The sequence below is a fragment of the Urtica dioica genome, chromosome 10, assembly GCF_054948205.1.
Source record: "Urtica dioica subsp. dioica isolate 48M chromosome 10, U.dioica_male_clone48M_v1_H2, whole genome shotgun sequence".
Taxonomy (NCBI): domain Eukaryota; kingdom Viridiplantae; phylum Streptophyta; class Magnoliopsida; order Rosales; family Urticaceae; genus Urtica; species Urtica dioica.
In genome coordinates this window covers 10732300-10751567 of record NC_142765.1, presented here as the reverse complement: position 1 = coordinate 10751567, position 19268 = coordinate 10732300, and the positions used below count along the sequence as shown (strand labels likewise).

Here is a 19268-nt window from a genome sequence, read left to right as displayed (position 1 = left end):
CTCTAAAAACAACATTCAAGACACTAGTAATAAAAGCTGAAATCTAAATGCAAATAACTCTCAGCCCTTATAACATTGAAACTGAAAGTTTTTGACATAAAAACACACAAAACAACACACTAAATGGGTATAAACACCCCAAATTCGTCCAACTATTCTGAGTGGTTACAAAAGTAACTCCCAAAAGAGTGAACAGCCTTATTTATTGTTAGAAATGTGGATCCAATGCCTAAAAACGACCTAGACATTCTGATTACTCTTGTAGAACCTTAATCATTGTAATTAGGCTCTCTTGCTTTAGATTTGCCTCAACTTTGGGCCCAAATGAACTAACTTGTTGAATCAGCCCATTTAGAGCCTCTTTGAATTGTTTGGCCTTAAACCTTGTGAGAGGCCCACTAGGCAAACTTAATTGACCACTTGACAGTTTTCTTTTAGTCATCTCAGGTCCACTTGTATCCATTTGAGCTCCTTGATCACTTGCATCCACTTTAGCTCCTCGATTCTCATCATTCTCCCCCTCTTGAAAGCGATTTGTCCTCAAATCATCACCTACATCAAAATATGATAGATCAGAAACATTAAAGCTTGCACTAACACCATACTCACCAGGTAAGTCAAGCTTGTAGGCATTGTCATTGATGCGCTCCAGAACCTGGAATGGTCCGTCACCCCTTGGAAGTAATTTGGAACGCCTTTGCTCAGGGAATCGCTCCTTTCTCATGTGCAACCAAACCCAATCCCCTGGCTCAAAAATCACTTTCTTGCGGCTCTTGTTGGCATTCTTTGCGTATTGCTCAGTCCGTCGCTCTATGTTTTGCCTTGTCTTCTCATGAATCTGTTTCACAAGATATGCCTTCTTTTTCCCATCCAAGTTAACTTGCTCACCAATAGGTAAAGAATCAAATCCAAAGGTGTTATTGGATTAAAACCATAAACAATTTCAAAAGGAGAGAACTTAGTTGCAGAGTGAACACTACGATTATATGCAAATTCAACATGTGGCAAACAATATTCCCAAGCTTTCAGGTTCTTTTGAATGATAGCACGCAACAAAGTGGATAATGATCTATTTACCACTTCAGTTTGCCCATCGGTTTGTGGATGACAAGTAGTAGAAAACAATAGTTTTGTTCCCAGCTTTCCCCACAACGTTTTCCAAAAATAGCTCAAGAATTTCGCATCTCTATCTGAAACAATTGTGCGAGGCATGCCATGCAACCTAACAATCTCTTTGAAAAACAGGTCAGCAATGTTTGATGCGTTATCAGTTTTGTGACATGCAATAAAATGTGCCATTTTAGAAAATCGATCAACAACCACAAAAACAGAATCTCTCCCCCTCTTAGTCCTTGGTAATCCCAAAACGAAGTCCTTTTTGGCGTTATTGTTTTGGCACCTAGGTCCTCATTTGACCTAGAGTTTAGCTCTGCGACTTCAAGACTCGTTCTTAAGTCGAAGTGTTTAAAAGTGCCCACTCACTAATTCTTTTTTTCTCGAGTGATTTAGTGATAGAAATTTTCGTGGTTGCTCGAGTTAACGAGGAAAGAAAGAGAGACGTGCTGCGAGGGAGACGAACGTTGCAACCTTTTCCAAAAGCTTCTCAACGTTCAAGCTTCTAAAATGGTTAGTAATCTTTTATGCTCATATTTGTTTTTATTTACATGTGCTTGCTCTTTGTCTGGGGTAGTAAAAACTGTTTTACTTGAAAAAAAAAAAATTAAAATTCTGCCGCTTAACGAGGCGTTAAACTTTTTCTTAAACCCTAGATCAATTCCAACAAAAGATGTCTCCCCGGACGCATGTAAGTCGTGTAAAGGCGGTGCCTCAAACCCTAAAAACGGCCAAATTTGAGCCAAACAAATGTTCGCTAGCCTCAGGGCACGAGCACCAAAGACGCTGGCCTAACCCGGCGCAACAGGGTTTAAGTAAAAGACGTCGGCCTAACTCGACGCAACCGCGTTCGCTTGCTCCAGGGCACGAACCCAAAGACGTCGGCCTAACCCGACGCAACCGCGTTCGCTTGCTCCAGGGCACGAACCCAAAGACGTCGGCCTAACTCGACGCAACCGCGTTCGCTTGCTCCAGGGCACGAACCCAAAGACGTCGGCCTAACCCGACGCAACCGCGTTCGCTTGCTCCAGGGCACGAACCCAAAGACGTCGGCCTAACCCGACGCAACCGCGTTCGCTTGCTCTAGGGCATGAACCCAAAGACGTCGGCCTAACCCGACGTAACCGCGTTCGCTTGCTCTAGGGCACGAACCCAAAGACGTCGGCCTAACCCGACGCAACCGCGTTCGTTTGCTCCAGGGCACGAACCCAAAGACTTCGGCCTAACCCGACGCAACCTACGTTCAGACGCTCCAGGGCGCGAAGGCCAAAAAGACGCCGGCCTAACCCGGCGCAACCACGTTCAGACGCTACAGGGCGCGAACGCCAAAAAGACGCCGGCCTAACCCAGCGCAACCTACGTTCAGACGCTCCAGGGCGCGAACGGCAAAAAGACGCCGGCCTAACCCGGCGCAACCTACGTTCAGGCGCTCCAGGGCGCGAACGCCGAAAAGACGCCGGCCTAACCCGGCGCAGTCTATGTTCAGACGCTACAAGGCGCGAACGCGAAAAAGACGTCGGTGCAGCCGGTGCACCGTATATGCTCAGTCGCTCAACAGCACGAGCTCCGAAGACGCTGGCCTAACCCGGCGTGATCTACGTTCGCTCGCTCCAGGGCACGAACTCAAAAGACGCCGGCGAAACATACACGTCCAGTCGCCTCTTCGATCGCCGAGTGGCATGAAGCGAAGTCACTGGGCCACAGCCACATTAGGCACACTGAATCGTCGGCCTAACCCGACAGGCCAATATCACCGTTCGGCATAGATCGGCCCACCGCCTAACTGGGCACAAACACCCCCTCACCGCGAACGTTAAACGACGACGAGTCGTAACGATAAAATGAGCGGAGGACGAATCCCAGCTAAGGACGCAAAACCTTCCAAAACTATTGGTAAGGATACAAGCCCTTCGGGCCACGTTAGCCCACAAAGAAGGCACATGCGAGCGAAACTGCTCAAAAATGAGATAAGCATTCAACATGAAAGCGACAAAGTATCTCACAAATAAAAAAGAGCCACCGCTCTGAATCAATGAACACGTGCTAAATAAAAAAGTGCGTGAAAAATAAATAAAATCCTAAAAAAGGAAAAGAAAGCAAAGCGCTAAACATATGCGCTATAAAGAAGCCACATGGTTCGCGCAGCATCCTCATCTAGTAGGGGAAACAAGGTGTCGAAGAAGTCAAAAGTGACCCCCCGGGCCTTGTTCTCGGTCGCGGTAGCATCCAAAGCATCGGACCGAGCATCCAGCTGTCTCCGGAGGTCTGCAACCTCGGTGCGAAAAACCTCTGCCAATCGGGACGCCACCTCGCAAGCTCGCCGTTCTTCAGTCAGCTCCCCCGCCATCTTAACCACCGGCATCTGGGCTCCATCGCGCTGATCTCGGGCAATCTGGAGTTCCACCTTTGCCTCGCGAAGCTGGTCTCGAAGTGCCTCGATCTCCGCCCCCGGGCACGAACCTCGCTCGACCTGAGCCAGCCTAGCCCTCGTCCGAGCAAGCTCCTCCTGGGCTGCCCCCAAGCGCCGGATGAAGTCGTGCAGAATCTTGTCGCTCCGCACGGCCTTCACATATGCATGCGACGACAAAAAGCGAGGGTTAAGACTAAACCAACGCTTACAATAGAATGAATAGAAATACAGACCCTCTGAGCGTCGGTAACCCCCACCTGAAAGAAGGCAATATCGCTCTTCGACACTAGGCCCTTCCACCAGGACAGTGAGGATTCCTCGAGATGACGGAAGCAGTCACCTCGAGCCTCTATCGCCTCCAGCTCCACCGCCAAATTCACCCTTTTGGGTTCAGAACACTCGTCAGGAGGCGCCAATGTCGAAGCCCTCTTCAAAGAGGCGCGGGGCTCCGGTTCAGCTGGACCGGCAGTCTCGACATGCTCTCCCCTCGCCTTACGGTCAGCGACCCTAGAGCGAATCTCCGCCATCGACTCGGGGTCCGAAAAGCGGAAGCCAGTCTCCTAGCTCGCCTCTTTGCAGCTACACAAGGCAAAGCAGCAAAGGTAAGGTTCCTGTCAAACAAAAAATTCATAAAACCGTAAGATTACCTCGAGAAGCAGGAGCGACTGGCTGAGCCTCGGGACTCGGGGGCCTGCTGGCCCGACGCGCCTCCTCGGTGCCCAGAGCAAAGGGCAGGAACCACCCGGTAAGCGCCATCAGCTCGGGAGAACGGAACCGCTCGCTAGCCTTGCAGGCTTCCGACATCCCCGATATCTCTCTCACAAAGGGGAGCTCCGCTGCCCCCTCATCCGCTGGGAAGTCAGCCAAACGACCAAAGCGAAGGGACGCCTCACCAAAGGCGTCCGAAGAGACCCACACCCACGCCCGGCGGCTAGGCGGGTCACTGTCCTCGACCAACCTCACATTGCCCCGGGCACGGGCCATGTGAAACCCCGGCTGCCCTGGCACCGGGAAGACAGCAACCAGATTGCGGAAGTCGTCCACGGTCATGGCACGCTGTGTCTGGCAATGCCACTCCATGAAGCATGTAGCCAACATGCAATAGAACGCCGGGCTCATTTGACACGCATGGACCCCTAGCCGGGTCAGAATCGGTTGGATGATTGTCGGGAACGGGAGGCGTAACCCGCAGACAAGGCTCCCGATCGTCACGGCCGCATACCCGTCCCTTGGACGAGCGGGCCTGTCCTCGGGGGCAGGTCTCAGCAGCCCCACCGAGGGAGGGATGTTATACGTCTCCTAGAGCGCGCTAAAGACTCGGGAAGTGAGCGTGCTCGCGGCATCAATCCCCCTGCAGTCTAAGCCGACGGGGGAAACAGAGTCGCCTACTCCATACACGCGCGTCATTTCCAGAGACTTGGCATAGGTGTAGCCTGAAGACTCCGCAGACTCGAAAGCCGACCAGGCCTTCTCCAGCACTTTTCCGTTACTTTTCTCGTTCCCCCTCGCGAGAGGAGCCTCCAAGTCCTCTCCAGGGCCTTCTGAGCCCGACCCTAGGGGGTCGTCGGAGTAAATCTCATCCAGAAAAGATTTGGACGGCACTATCGCAAGCTCAGCACCCGAGGCACCTAAGTTAGACGCTCGGGGAAGCCCGGCACACGCCATCGCTTCACCTCGCTGCTTGAGCGAGGGGGCGTCAAAGGACGCCTCGCGGGAAACCAGGTTGATCACCAGCCGCGACGAACGCGAGTCCTTGGACCCTACGTCCTCCCCTTCGGGGAAGCACCTGGTAGGTAGGCCACTATCGGGCCCCGCCAGCTCGGCTACCGCCGCAGCGTCAATCTCCAACTCTGCGAGCCATTTGTCGGCCGCGCCAGACTCTTCCTCGACAAAAATGGGAATCCCATCGAGCTCCTCAAAGGGACCCTTGGCCGCCCCCCCCCCCCCCCCCCAAAATCTTGGAGAGGGCAGGAAGAGTCAACCTTTGGATCATCAACATGGGAAAAAAGCTCACTCCCCATTAAAAAAAAGGGGTAATGTTGTCGCCCCGTTCCGGGTCGACAGCGCCCGCGGGGTCCCATGGCCGAAAGGCCAAAGACCGGTCCACCAGGGCTCGGCCTCCACTCGGCCTCATGAGCTCGACCTCCACTCGGACTCATGAGCTCGACCTACACTATGCCCCATGAGCTAGACCTCCACTCGGCCTCATGAGCTCGACCTCCACTCGGCCACATGAGCTCGACCTCGGCCTCATGAGCTCGACCTCCACTCGGCCTCATGAGCTCGACCTCCACTCGGCCTCATGAGGTCGATCTCCACTCGGCCTCATGAGCTCGACCTCGGCCTCATGAGCTCGACCTCGGCCCAATAGCCTCGGCCAAAGGCCGGGCTTGGCTATCCTCGGCCATCAGCCCGATAGCCTCGGCCAAAGGCCGAGCTTGGATATCCTCGGCCATCGGCCCGTTAGCCTCGGCCAAAGGCCGAGCTTGGCTATCCTCGGCCATCAGCCCGATAGCCTCGGCCAAAGGCCGAGCTTGGCTATCCTCGGCCATCAGCCCGATAGCCTCGGCCAAAGGCCGAGCTTGGCTATCCTCGGCCATCGGCCCGATAGCCTCGGCCAAAGGCCGAGCTTGGCTATCCTCGGCCATCAGCCCGATTTGCCAAATGCCAATGGCGGAGTCTAATGCTTCACGTGGCCATTGGCCGAGCAAAATGCCAATGGCCGAGCCTAATGCTTCACTCGGCCAAGGGGTGCCCCAATGACCCCTTGGTCGCCTATAAATACAAGAGGCCCGCCCTCTTCCAAAGGTAATCCATTCTTGAGTACTGAAACGCTGCCGAACTCGTACCTCGCTCGTTTCTCTCAAGTCTCGGCCTCTAAACACTTAAACCCTCTATATCCACCTCAATCCTACTAATGTTGAGCGTCGGAGAGGTAAACAGAGGCAACCCCTCTATTTCCCCTTTGTAGTTCACACCTCTCTGCTTGCTTTTCAGGTGCTTGGACGAGATAGACACTACCAACAGCTAAGGGACGACTTGGGATACCAAGTCCGACACACTCAAGCCCGAACGCGACCACTTGGTCCGGCCTTGGGTCGAACCGTTTGGGGCTTCTAAATCGTTGTCCGAAAAACTGCGACAACATTTTGGCGCTAGAAGGAGGGGACCGCCCGACCTTGGCGACGCTCTCCCTTCCATTCCTCTTTCCTGCTACTTCTACGACTCTCGAGAGATGAGTCGTGTTCCCGCCACCTCCGTGGGTGCCCGAGCGACTAGTTCGAGGCACGACCTCCAAAGCTCTGCGCACCGTCTTGAAGGGCAACCTCATGATAATGAGAGCCAGCCCCGAGACCCGACGAATGACCCCGAGGCCGCAGTCCAAGAGGACACGGCTCGAAGGCTCACCAAGCTCCTAGACCGCCCCGGCGTCACCGGCGCGCTCATCGCCGACCTCCTCGACTCCAACAACTACGTCGACCATGACGAGAAAGACCCCGATTACGTGGCGAAGTCGAGAACCAGCGAGACAGACCTCGACCACGCTATTCACGAAAGTGAACGCACACGCACGCCTTCGAGGAGACTCCCTCAGGCGACCGTGTCAAGGCATCCGCCGTCGAGCGAACAAACACATGCGCTCTCTAGGGGACACCCTCGAGAGACCGCATCGAGACGTCAAAGATCGCGCAACGTTCGAGGATGCTCAATCTCAAGGTCCAGAAAGGGACGCTCCAAGCTCACCATTCGCGTCCAAGGCCTCCGATTGGGCGACGACACCGAAGGTCGTGGCGTCCATCAAGGACGTCACTTGAACGATGTATCCTTGCCGAGAGTGATAGGGACGGCCAACGGAGACTTGAGAGACCATCTCGATTCCCGAAGGGAATCCCATGGATGCGACTTGAGAGAGAAACTCAACGCCCGACGCGAGACCGTGAGAGAGGCTGCCTTGGGACACCAACCACTCAACGTTGCTGACCGTGCATCCAACAAAAGGCGCGATGCCACACTCACCGCACGGGCCGCCAGTCTCGGCTCCCGAAAAAAGAGGCGTAGAAATGGTCAAGTCCCTAATGACCACCCTTCTCCAGCCCCGAAGCAGTCCTTCGTCCCTCTCAACGCGACACCCGACAGGATCCTGAGCTTACACAGAGAGAAGCTGGGATCCCCACCTCCGATAAAGAAGGACCCCGCAACGCGAGACAAGAACAAACGGAGCGAGTATCACCGTGATCACGGGCACACGACAATTGAATGCGACCAACTTAGGAAGCGAATTGATTCCCTAATTCGAGGTGGGGACTTCAAGGAATTCGTCGCATCCACTGGCAAGCCATGATTGTCACAGCTTCGACCCTTAAACTCACGCCCGAACTCGCTCGACTTTGAAATCGCTTCATTTCAATTATGCAATTTTCTTTTTCCAAAAAAGGCTAAGTGCCATGACAACTTGTAACGACCCCCTTTTTTTGTAATAAAGAGCTATCCTATGCATGGCAACACACACTATTGTATACCTCCGACACGAGAGTTTCTTGGTCTTCGTCTCACAAACGCAAGAAACTCGGGGGGCTAACAGGGATCAATACCCAATCAACTAAACAATTCAAAAAGAAAAAAAAAACAAAATAAAAATAGAAGCATAACAAAATCTCAAGGGGCCGATGGTTAGGCCGGAGGTCCCAGAGAGAGGCGGTCTACACACTTCTCCTCAAGTTGAGTTCACTCCTCGAGTTGAGTTTCGAGTCCACGAGTCGATCGACAACTCCTCGTGCCAACTCTACATTACTCCTCGAGTTGAGTTCACTCCTCGAGTTGAGTTTCGAGTCCACGAGTCGATCGACAACTCCTCGTGCCGACTCTATATTTCTCCTCGAGTTGAGTTCACTCCTCGAGTCGAGTACCGAGTCCACGAGTCGACAAGCTACTCCTCGTGCCGACTCTACGTTTCTCCTCGAGTTGAGTTCACTCCTCGAGCCGAGTACCGAGTCCACGAGTCGACAAGCTACTTCTCGTGCCAACTCTACATTACTCCTCGAGTTGAGTTCACTCCTCGAGTTGAGTTTCGAGTCCACTAGTCGATCGACAACTCCTCGTACCGACTCTACATTTCTCCGAGTTCACTCCTCGAGTCCAGTTCCGAGTCCACGAGTCGACAAGCTACTCCTCGTGCCGATTCTACATTTCTCCTCAAGTTGAGTTCACTCCTCGAGTCCCGTACCGAGTCCACGAGTCGACAAGCTACTCCTCGTGCCGACTCTACGTTTCTCCTCGAGTTGAGTTCACTCCTCGAGTCGAGTACCGAGTCCACGAGTCGACAAGCTACTCCTCGTGCCGACCCTACGTTTCTCCTCGAGTTGAGTTCACTCCTCGAGTCGAGTACCGAGTCCATGAGTCGACAAGCTACTCCTCGTGCCGACTCTCCATGTCACCTCGAGTTGAGTCCAATCCTCGAATGAAGTACCGAATCCGCGAGTCGACTAGCTACTCCTTGTGTCGACTCTGCATGTCTCCTCGGGTCGAGTTCACTCCTCGAGTCGAGTACCGAGTAAGAATGGGCCACCTGAGTACCCAAACGCGAAACGCGCACCAGGGCGCCGCACTCACAAAGGCACAAGGCTCGACCCAAGAGACCCAACCCGGAAATGCGACCAGCGCACTAAGGTGCCACACTCGCCGGGGGATCAAGTCTGCACCTAACCTTGCCTGTCACGTGACGCACGCGCCAATGGTGCCATGTTCGTGAGATGGTATGGCCACACAAAAGTGGATACGCGCTCGCCGCCCAGCTCGTGAGCCGAAAGGCAGCGAGTCACAAATGGGTTTCAAAGGCTTGCGTCCGCCGGACGTATCTGGTCTAGCCAGCGTCCACGGGAAACCCGGCCACACAAATGTGGCACCGCGCTCGCCGTCCAGCTCGTGAGCCGAAAGGCAGCGAGTCACAATGGGTTTCAAAGGCTTGCGTCCGCCGGACGTATCTGGTCTAGCCAACGTTCACGGGAAACCCGGCCACACAAATGTGGCACCGCGCTCGCCGCCCAGCTCGTGAGCCGAAAGGCAGCGAGTCACAAATGGGTTTCAAAGGCTTGCGTCCGCCGGACATATCTGGTCTAGCCAGCGTCCGCGGGAAACCCGGTCACACGAACGTGACACCGGGGCCCCCCGGGGCCCGAGTCGCGCAAATCGATTACGCCTTCACTGGTAAGTCAAGAAAATAAGACGCGCACCGACAAAACCGTGCGAATCGACTACGATAGTATGTCGAGAACATAAGACACGCATAAAGCCGTCCCTCGCGACGCAATAAAGACGTCCCTCATGACGCACAAAGGCCGTCCCTCACGACGTAATAAAGCCGTCCCTCGCGACGCACACAATTCGTCCCTCGCGACGCAATAAAGCCGTCCTCGCGACGCACAAAGGCCGTCCCTCGCGACGCAATAAAGCCGTCCCTCCCGACACGCAAAAGCCGTCCCTCGCGACGCACAAAGGCCGTCCCTCGCGACGCACAGAGGCTTTCCCTCGCGATGCATTAAAAGCTCTTTTTGCGGCACGCTCGCAAACCCGAGAGTGTTCGTCCCGCGTCCGCACGCCGGCGTAAGCATTGAGTTTCCACTCGACCTACGCTCGACCGCAAACTCGGGGGGCTAATGTTGTCGCCCCGTTCCGGGTCAACAGCGCCCGCGGGCGCCCGCAGGGTCCCATGGCCGAGAGGCCAAAGACCAGTCCACCAGGGCTCGGCCTCCACTCGGCCTCATGAGCTCGACCTCCACTCGGCCTCATGAGCTCGACCTCCACTCGGCCTCATGAGCTCGACCTCCACTCGGCCTCATGAGCTCGACCTCCACTCGGCCTCATGAGCTCGACCTCCACTCGGCCTCATGAGCTCGACCTCCACTCATGAGCTCGACCTCCACTCCGCCTCATGAGCTTGACCTCCACTCAGCCTCATGAGGTCGATCTCCATTCGACCTCATGAGCTCGACCTCGGCCTCATGAGCTCGACCTCGGCCCAATAGCATCGGCCAAAGGCCGGGCTTGGCTATCCTCGGCAATCAGCCCGATAGCCTCGGCCAAAGGCCGAGCTTGGCTATCCTCGGCCATCGGCCCGATAGCCTCGGCCAAAGGCCGAGCTTGGCTATCCTCGGCCATCGGCCCGATAGCCTCGGCCAAAGGCCGAGCTTGGCTATCCTCGGCCATCGGCTCGATAGCCTCGGCCAAAGGCCGAGCTCGGCTATCCTCGGCCATCAGCCCGATTTGCCTCGGCCATTGGCCGAGCCAAATGCCAATGGCCGAGCTAAATGCCAATGGCCGAGTCTAATGCTTCACACGGCCATTGGCCGAGCCAAATGCCAATGGTCGAGCCTAATGCTTCACTCCGCCAAGGGGTGCCCCAATGACCCCTTGGTCGCCTATAAATACAAGAGGCCCGCCCTCTTCCAAAGGTAATCCATTCTTGAGTACTGAAACACTGCCGAACTCGTACCTCGCTCGTTTCTCTCAAGTCTCGGCCTCTAAACACTTAAACCCTCTATATCCACCTCAATCCTATTAATGTTGAGTGTCGGAGAGGTAAACAGAAGCAACCCCTTTATTTCCCCTTTGTAGTTCACACCTCTCTGCTTGCTTTTTAGGTGCTTGGACGAGATAGACACTACCAACAGCTAAGGGACGACTTGGGATACCAAGTCCGACACAATCAAGCCCGAACGCGACCACTTGGTCCGGCCTTGGGTCGAACCGTTTGGGGCTTCTAAATCGTTTTTCGAAAAACTGAGACAACAGGTAAAAAAGTCGGTTGCCCAGAGGGAAATTTCAAACTCGAAAGGAATTTTCCAATTACCCAAAAGGCTGCCAGGTGTGAATAGAAAGGGAGGGAGCTCTACTATTTATAGGAGAGGAAGGAGCAAACCCTGCTCCTCCCCCCCCCCCCCCTCGCGCACGCGCCAGTCCGCCGGCGCCAGGCCGCGCGCGGGCCTTGCTGGCCAGTCGGCCCGGTCCGACCCCCCAGGGTCCGGCCAACAAAAAAAAATGAAATGTGTGTTGCGTTCACACACGATCAAAGGTAAATGACCTCAACGCCCTCTCTTTTTCTAAAGTCCACGACTTGCATCCCACAAGCCGTAGCCGTCCTGGCCCGCACGCGCCCTGCGCCCCGGCCGTCCCGGCCCGCGCGCGCTCCCGCGCCCCGGCCGAGCACGCCTGCTGCCTCGGCCGAGTGCTCATGCTGCCCCGGCCGAGCGGTCCTGCTGCCTCGGCCGGGTGCCCCTGCTGCCCCGGCCGAGCGCCCCTGCTGCCTCGGCCGGAGGGTCCTGCTACCCCGGACGAGCGCCCCTGCCGCCTCGGCCGGAGGCTCTTGCTCCCCTGGCCGAGAACCCTGATGCCTCGGCCGGGCACACCTGCTGTTGGGCACCCCGCGCCCAATCAGGCCTCACGCCATGCGCACCCCACTCTTGCCAAGACGTTAGGCCTCGCGCGCCCCGCTCCCGGCCACCCGGTGGGCCTTGAGGGGGCCGGCCCAAGGTCTCCTTCAAACGCTATAAATACCCCCCCTTAGGGGGAGGAAAAATCATCCTGGTTCATAACAACACATCTTTACATCTCTCTCACTCGAGAATTCTCTCCTCTCCCGTGCTCTTGTGACATTCCAAGAGCGCGCGCTCCTCCTTCCTCGGCTCAGAAAGAAAAGGACCCTCCTCCACGAGAGGGAGAGCGCTCCTCTTCTGCATCCCGAGCTTCTGCAGTACACACTGCTCTCCCGCTTCTTGTCCCTTGAGCTAGAACTCTGAGCTACGAGGTAAGCGACCCCTCTAAAGTCTTCACTAGAAGCTATGAGCCAGGTCTTACTCTAAAGCCTTGGATTCTCAAGCCTCCGAGACCAAGATAGCCCCCAACATTCAAACTGAATTACGTTCTGACCTGATCTCGACTAAAGAGTACGTAGGTAGCCAACCTTTGGCACGGTCACACCCCCCAAAACACACCTCAGGGTTTGGATAGTGCAGCTCGATCTACGAGCTCCCATTTTTGGCCCGGGCGCGGTCACTTGGTTCATCCTTGGATCGAACCGCCCGAGGTATTTAATCGTTGTTCATTTTTGTGCGACAACAACTCTCTCGCATCTCTTAATACCTCCAAGATGAACTACTCCATAAACAAGCTAGAGTACACTGTTACCAAGCTTATGAAGGAACTTCATATTGCTGTAGGTCTCACTAAGAGAAAGAGGAATCAAGGAAAGACACATGCTACTGAGCAAAAAGCCTCCGCCTCTGGAACTAAGAAGAGACCTCACAAGGCCGATAAAAGGAACTGTCCTGACTATCTCAAAGCAAAGGAACATAGTATTGTACTAGTTACCGAAGCATGCTTAGTAGCTGATAATGTATCAACGTGGATTCTTTACTCCGCTGCTACTAACCATATTTGTTGTTCCTTGAATGATTTCAAGAAAACCAAAACCTTAGAAGAAGGCGAGTTCTGTTACAAATGGGGTGATGGGAGCCTGGTGTCTGCGAAGGTTGTGGGATTCGTGACGCTGTCTTTTGAAGACCGCACTTTAAACTTGAATAATGTTTATTTTGTTCCTACCTTTGGGAAGAACTTAATATCCGTTGCTCGTCTTCTTAAGCAAGATTATTGTTTAAAGTTCATTAAGAATGGAATTCGTATTTCCTTTCCTGATAATTCTTTTGTCACTGATGCATGTATGAAGAATGCTCTTTTTTACATTTATCCCACTCAACCTTCCCTTTTAGACACCGAAATAGATAATGATCTTATTAGGGAGCCAAAGAGGATCAAACTTTCTGAATCCTCCGATCTAACAATATCAACATACCTCTGGCACTTAACACTTGGTCATATCACTCTAGATATGATTCAGAGACTAGTGAGGGATGGTCCACTCCAAGCATTTGCAATAGGTTCACTACATATTTGTGAATCCTGCATAGAAGGAAAAATGACTAAGCGACCTTTCTCCGATAAAGGCCGAAGAGCCACTGAGCTGCTATATCTAGTACATTCTGATGTATGTGGTCCGCTCAGTCAACTGGCACGTGATGGATACGAATACTTCGTCACATTCACCGACAATTACTCAAGATACGGTTTTGTCTATTTGCTAAAACACAAATCCGAGACCTTTAACGTATTTAAGGTCTTTAGGGCTTTAGTGGAAAAGCAAACTGGCAAACAGATCAAAACCCTTTGATACGATCGAGGTGGTGAGTATATGTCTGGAGAGTTCGATGACTTTCTTAAAGAAGAAGGTATCGCTTCTCAGCTTACCGCACCTGGCGCACCTCAACAAAATGGAGTGTCAGAGAGAAGGAACCAAACTCTAATGGAGATGGTTAGATCAATGATGAGTTACTCATCATTCCCTCTTTCCATTTGGGGGTATACCCTCGAAACAGCTGCTTACATTCTAAACCAAGTTCCGTCTAAAACGGTTCCTGGTACTCCTTATGAAAGATGGACTGGCCGTAAAGTAAATCTCGGCCACTTCCGAATTTCGGGTTGCCCTGCACATGTGCTAAGGCAAAAGACTAGCAAGTTGGCTAGTACGTCAGAATTGTGCCTGTTTGTGGGATATCCAAAGGAAACCAAAGGTTTCATTTTCTATAGTCCCGAGGACGATAAGACTTTCGTTAGCACGAATGCTCGTTTCCTTTAGGAGGACTTCATAAAGGATGCAAAACCTAGAAGCAAAATTATGCTTGAAGAAAAGTTGGGTGAGGAAGCTTCTACCTCATCTGTAAGAATTGTTCTTACCCCAACTGAAACACAACCTAACTCTTCAGAATCTCGTCAAGTAGTACTTCGACGTAGTGGGAGGGCTACTCAAAAGCCTGACAGGTACATATCCTATGGAGACTCTCTCGTAGCCGTCTCTGACATGGATGACCCTGTTTCCTATAGCCAAGCGCTGGCTTGTTCTGCATCAAACCTTTGGCTTGACACCATGAAAGTTGAAATGCACTCGATGTTTGTTAACAAAGTCTGGAAACTTGTAGACCTTCATGAAGGGATTAAACCCGTGTAGGGTGTAAGTGGATATACAAGAAGAAAAGGGGTCCGGATGGAAACGTTGAGACGTTCAAAGCACGACTTGTGGCTAAGGGTTATACCCAACAAGAAGGGATTGACTATGAAGAAACCTTCTCGCCAGTCGTGATGCTTAAATCCATCCGCATACTCCTATCCATAGCTGCAGCTCTCGACTATAAGATCTGGCAAATGGATGTCAAGACAGCCTTCCTGAATGGCAATCTTGACGAGCGCATTTACATGGCTCAACCAGACGGTTTCGTGGAAAAGGTCAAGAGACCAAGGTTTGTGAGTTACTTAAGTCCATTTATGGACTCAAGGAAGCATCTAGGTCATGGAATATTAGATTCGATGAAACTGTGAAAAGCTTCGGCTTTGAACAGTCAATAGATGAGCCTTGTGTTTACAAGTTAATACACGAAGGGAAAGTTGTATTTCTGGTATTATATGTCGATGATATATTACTCATAGGTAACAATGTGGGTAAATTATCTTAGGTTAAGGTCTGGTTAGCAAAGCAATTCGATATGAAGGATCTAAGAGAAGCCGCGTACATTCTGGGGATCCAAATCTTTCAAGATCGAGATCGGAAAAACCGGACCCTGTTGCTCTCTCAAGCATCTTATATTGATAAGGTGATGGAATGCTTCTCGATGCAAGATTCCAAGAAGGGCCAAACACCCTTTAGGCATGAAGTCTCACTCTCTAAGGACTAGTCTCCCAAGACTGCACAAGAGATTGAAGACATGAGGAAAATTCCTTACGCCTCTACCGTAGGAAGCCTCATGTATGCTATGCTTTGCACTAGACCTGATATATGTTTCACCGTTGGCGGGATATACCGACTCCGATTTTCAAGCGGATAAGGATTCCAGGAAATCCACTTCGGGATCTGTGTTCATCCTTAATGGTGGAGTTGTTGTGTGGAGGAGTATTAAGCAATCTTGCATTGCTGACTCCACAATGGAAGTAGAATATATGGCTGCTTGTGAAGCATCCAAAGAGGCTATATGGCTTAGAAAATTCCTTAAGTATTTGGAAGTTGTTCCAAACGTCGACAAGCCCATGACCCTTTATTGTGATAATAGTGGGGCTGTCGCTAACTCAAAGGAACCTCGAAGCCATAAGCACTCTAAACAGATTGAGAGGAAATACCATTTGATTCTAGAGATCGTGCAGCGCGGAGATGTGGAAGTGAAGAAGATCTCAACGGTGGACAACCTAGCAGATCCATTCAAAAAGACCCTAGCGAACAAGGTCTTCGACCGACATCGAGAGGGATTAGGCATGAAGGACTACACACATCTTCTTTGAGTCAAGTGGGAGTTTGTTGTCAATGGTGCCCACAAGAAGAGTTGTAGTCTTTATTTTGTACATTTGATGTAATAAAGTTTCACGAAGACTCTTGCTTGTGGGAATAGTTAAACTAATAGCTAAGTCGAAACAAGAACGAGACAAGTTTTACGAAAATTGTAAAAAGGGTACTTTTGTCTTTTTGGACATGGCATGAATGAATGTCAATAAATTTTTTGACATGGTCATATGATGACTTAGATCACTCGGCCATGATGTGTTCATTGGGCTTGTGAATTAATTTTATTTTATAGAATTTTACTTGAAAATTCTAAATTGTCTTTTCTTATGTTGTCATGAACAAATAAAGAAAAATCAAGAAACTGTTGTCGCACGAAAATGAACAACTATTATATACCTCGGGCGGTTCGATCCAAGGCCGGACCAAGTGATCGTACCCGGGCCAAAAGTGTGAACTCGAAAGTCTCGAGCTAGGTTTTCTCTGATCAACCCACCTCTCGGAAGAGGGAATGGGTGAGGAGGAGGAGTGACCGTACCTTTTGTGTCGGCTGCCTATGTACCCGTGTGTGGGATCAGGTCAGAACGTAGTTCAGGGCGTGTGTAACGCAGTATGAGGCACGGAGCCTGAAGGGTGTGCTCGAAAGAGGAGACAGAGCGCGGAGGAGTCCTCGGCGTCGTCTCAGAACTCTAGGATATAGTGACCTGAGAGAGAATGTGTGTTTTCTCTCTTTTGGAGGCGCGGGAGACTCTAAGTCAAGAGTTCCTTGTCGTGGCGAAGATTTCTGACGCGTAAGCGATTTCCAGTCGGAAATGCAGGACGCATAGGCGATTTATTATCAGAAATGGTTGACGCGTCTAGTGTGCTAGACGCGTAAGCGATTTTCAATCGAAAACCGCAGGAGCACTTGTGGGCTCGGGAATCCCCGGGAGCGCTTTAGAATCTCTGAGAACGAGAAATCGTGGAGTATCCGCTTCAGGCCAAGGATGGCATCCAGAGAAGCAGAGGGAAGAGTGAGTATTCAAGGGAATGAATGGGTTGGCTTTCCCCTCAACGAGAAGGGGTATTTATAGTAGTTTGAGGGGCCTAGGAGGCTTTTATTTCATCCATGTGGGACTGGAGAGCACGCTCCCCTCGAGGTGGAGCGCGCCTCGCCAAGAAGTGGAGCGCGGCGCGCCACCTGACCGGCGTGGTGCGCCGTGCGCGATGCGCGCCCGGCGTGCTTGGTGGCGCGGCGCGCCATGCGCCATGCGCGCGCGGTGTGCTTGGTGGCGTGGCGCGTGCCTGACTGGTGCTTCGCGCCCATGGCTGGCACGGTGCACGGCATGCTACGTGTGCGCGCCCCGTCTTTTGGGACTCTTGTGGGCCTTAGTGGTCTTCGTTTATCCGGCCCGTTGGGCGTTCGGGACTTGAGATTCCGTGAGTTGCGTGGAACGTAAAGTCCATACTCGAGGCATCGAGGTCAACACGGGGATTTGTTAATCGACTCGTGGACACAATGACACGACTCGAGGAGCAAGACTCGACTCGAGGAGAACGGCTCGACTCGAGGAGAACGGCTCGACTCGAGGAGCGAGGCTCGACTCGAGGAGAACGACTCGACTCGAGGGGTGAGGCTGGACTTGAAGAGAGTGACTCGACTCGAGGAGCGAGGCTCGACTCGAGGAGAGTGACTCGACTAGAGGAGGCTGAAAGTTTCGACATGAGGGCTTGCTAGCGACTCGTGACGGAAGGCTTGCCATTCTTCAGGACCTCCGGTCTGACCATCGGCCCTTTGAGCGTTGTGTCTTCTCGGCATTCCGGGTTTTCCAAAAACGACCGACAACATTAGCCCCCCAAGTTCATCGCTCGGGAGCCAGTTGTTTGAGGAAAAATGACTCGGTTGTTTGAGGAAAATTTATTTCCCAAAGCTTCGTCGTCACGAAGCCTTTGTGATTACGAAGTATGTTCTCACAATTGCAAGTACGCTCTCTCGCTTTTCCATCTCTCTGAACACAATCGCGTGACCAACACGTGGAGGAGGATCCAAGCGGATACGAGGCGTAGCTCAACGTGGGCGAGGCGGACGCGATTGCATCCATCGCTCTAGCCCCGGAGCGACGGGGACATGCATGCGCAAGTAGAGCGTGTGCATGTGCAGAGGCGGACCGGCGTGTCGCAGCTTGTTGATCTTTTGGCGAATTCCTGCCCAAGTCTTTCTTCGATGGTGTTTTTTTTTATGATATCAGCAACCCAGAGTCTAAGGGACTCGACGGTGACTAGCAGGGCGACGATTGTGTAATCATGACCTATTACGAGAAGATCATGGCTTCCGTCTCGGCCAGCTTGGAAGGCGACTGCACTTTTGCATTTTGCAAAGGATTACTCATTCCGAGGTCTCAGAGATGGAGGTTGATGATGTGGGCCGATGCTTCGAGAAGGCGGAGTGGTACCTGGTGGAAGGCTCTGCCGCACCGGAGGGCTTCGACTGCTCGGGGATCAACGCTCAAAGTTCGATCACGCATCAAGCATAAGTCGGTCTCATGGGGCATCCGCCATTCTAGCTTTGGTGAGGCTTCTCCGTCTGCGTTCGGGAGATCGGCCCTTATTCCCCATACGTGAGTGCAGGTCTCTGTTGAGGCCTTTGGAGCAGTGTTACTCCGATTCAGGCTGACTTTTCTGTCGATGCTAGGTGATACGAACCTCGGCCGACTAAGCTCCGAGACCCGATACCCCAATAGCACAGCGACGGATCGTCTACAATTTAGGAACGAAGGTGGATCGAATGACGCCACGGACGGATGCGAATGGCTGTCTGATGAGTCGGTCTCGAACTCCTACACGCACCGCTTTGTAAGAGACTCGAATAGTTCTAAACGAACCAAAGAGAGAATGAAAATCCTCACAGAAAAGTGTTTAACTCGAAATCAGATTGTCTGTCTTCCATTCAGCCTAAAGGCTTAATTTATAGAGTTTACAAAGGCAAATTCGCAGCTCCATGGGCCCCATAACCTAATAAGCCCATTTAGCCTTATTTAAGCACTAATAAACATAGAAACAAAGGACCAGCCCAATACAAACATATATGAGCTTTTTAAATAACATGTCTTGGCCCAAATAACATAAACTGAAAAATAGAAAAATAGGAATAGTCCGACTAATTCAATTCAGCCCAAATAACGTTCTTCATTGGTGTTTCTTGGCTTCCTTGAATCCTCTCCTTTGCGAGCTTGTCCCCTTCTTCATCTTGGAGCTTGATGATCAGATTGTTAAGCACCTCCTTGAATCTCCTCGCTCGAGCTCTCATCACGGGTCATTCCGGCACTTGGTATTTTGCTTGCGGCTCCTTTTGGGGCATGTCCTCATCATTCCCCTTGTCTTGAAAAGGATTTGCCC

General features: G+C 52.2%; 1 protein-coding gene across 1 annotated transcript; it reads right to left on the bottom strand.

Moving 5' to 3' along the window:
• Positions 1-253: 253 nt before the first annotated feature.
• Positions 254-4050, bottom strand: LOC149383405 (uncharacterized). Its single transcript, XM_089627782.1, has 2 exons — positions 3757-4050; positions 254-838 (listed from the first exon to the last, which is right to left on the bottom strand). The coding sequence occupies exons 1-2, from the start codon at positions 4048-4050 to the stop codon at positions 254-256; spliced, it is 879 nt and encodes a 292-aa protein (XP_089483908.1).
• Positions 4051-19268: the final 15218 nt, after the last annotated feature.

What these genes read in the sequence shown, in the direction of transcription:
- LOC149383405 (XM_089627782.1), bottom strand. Translation starts at nt 4,050, where the DNA reads ATGGCGGAGATTCGCTCTAGGGTCGCTGACCGTAAGGCGAGGGGAGAG. An exon ending in GGGTTACCGACGCTCAGAGG is followed by an intron (nt 839 to 3,756) that starts GTCTGTATTTCT and finishes CTTGTGAAACAG; the next exon opens with ATTCATGAGAAGACAAGGCA.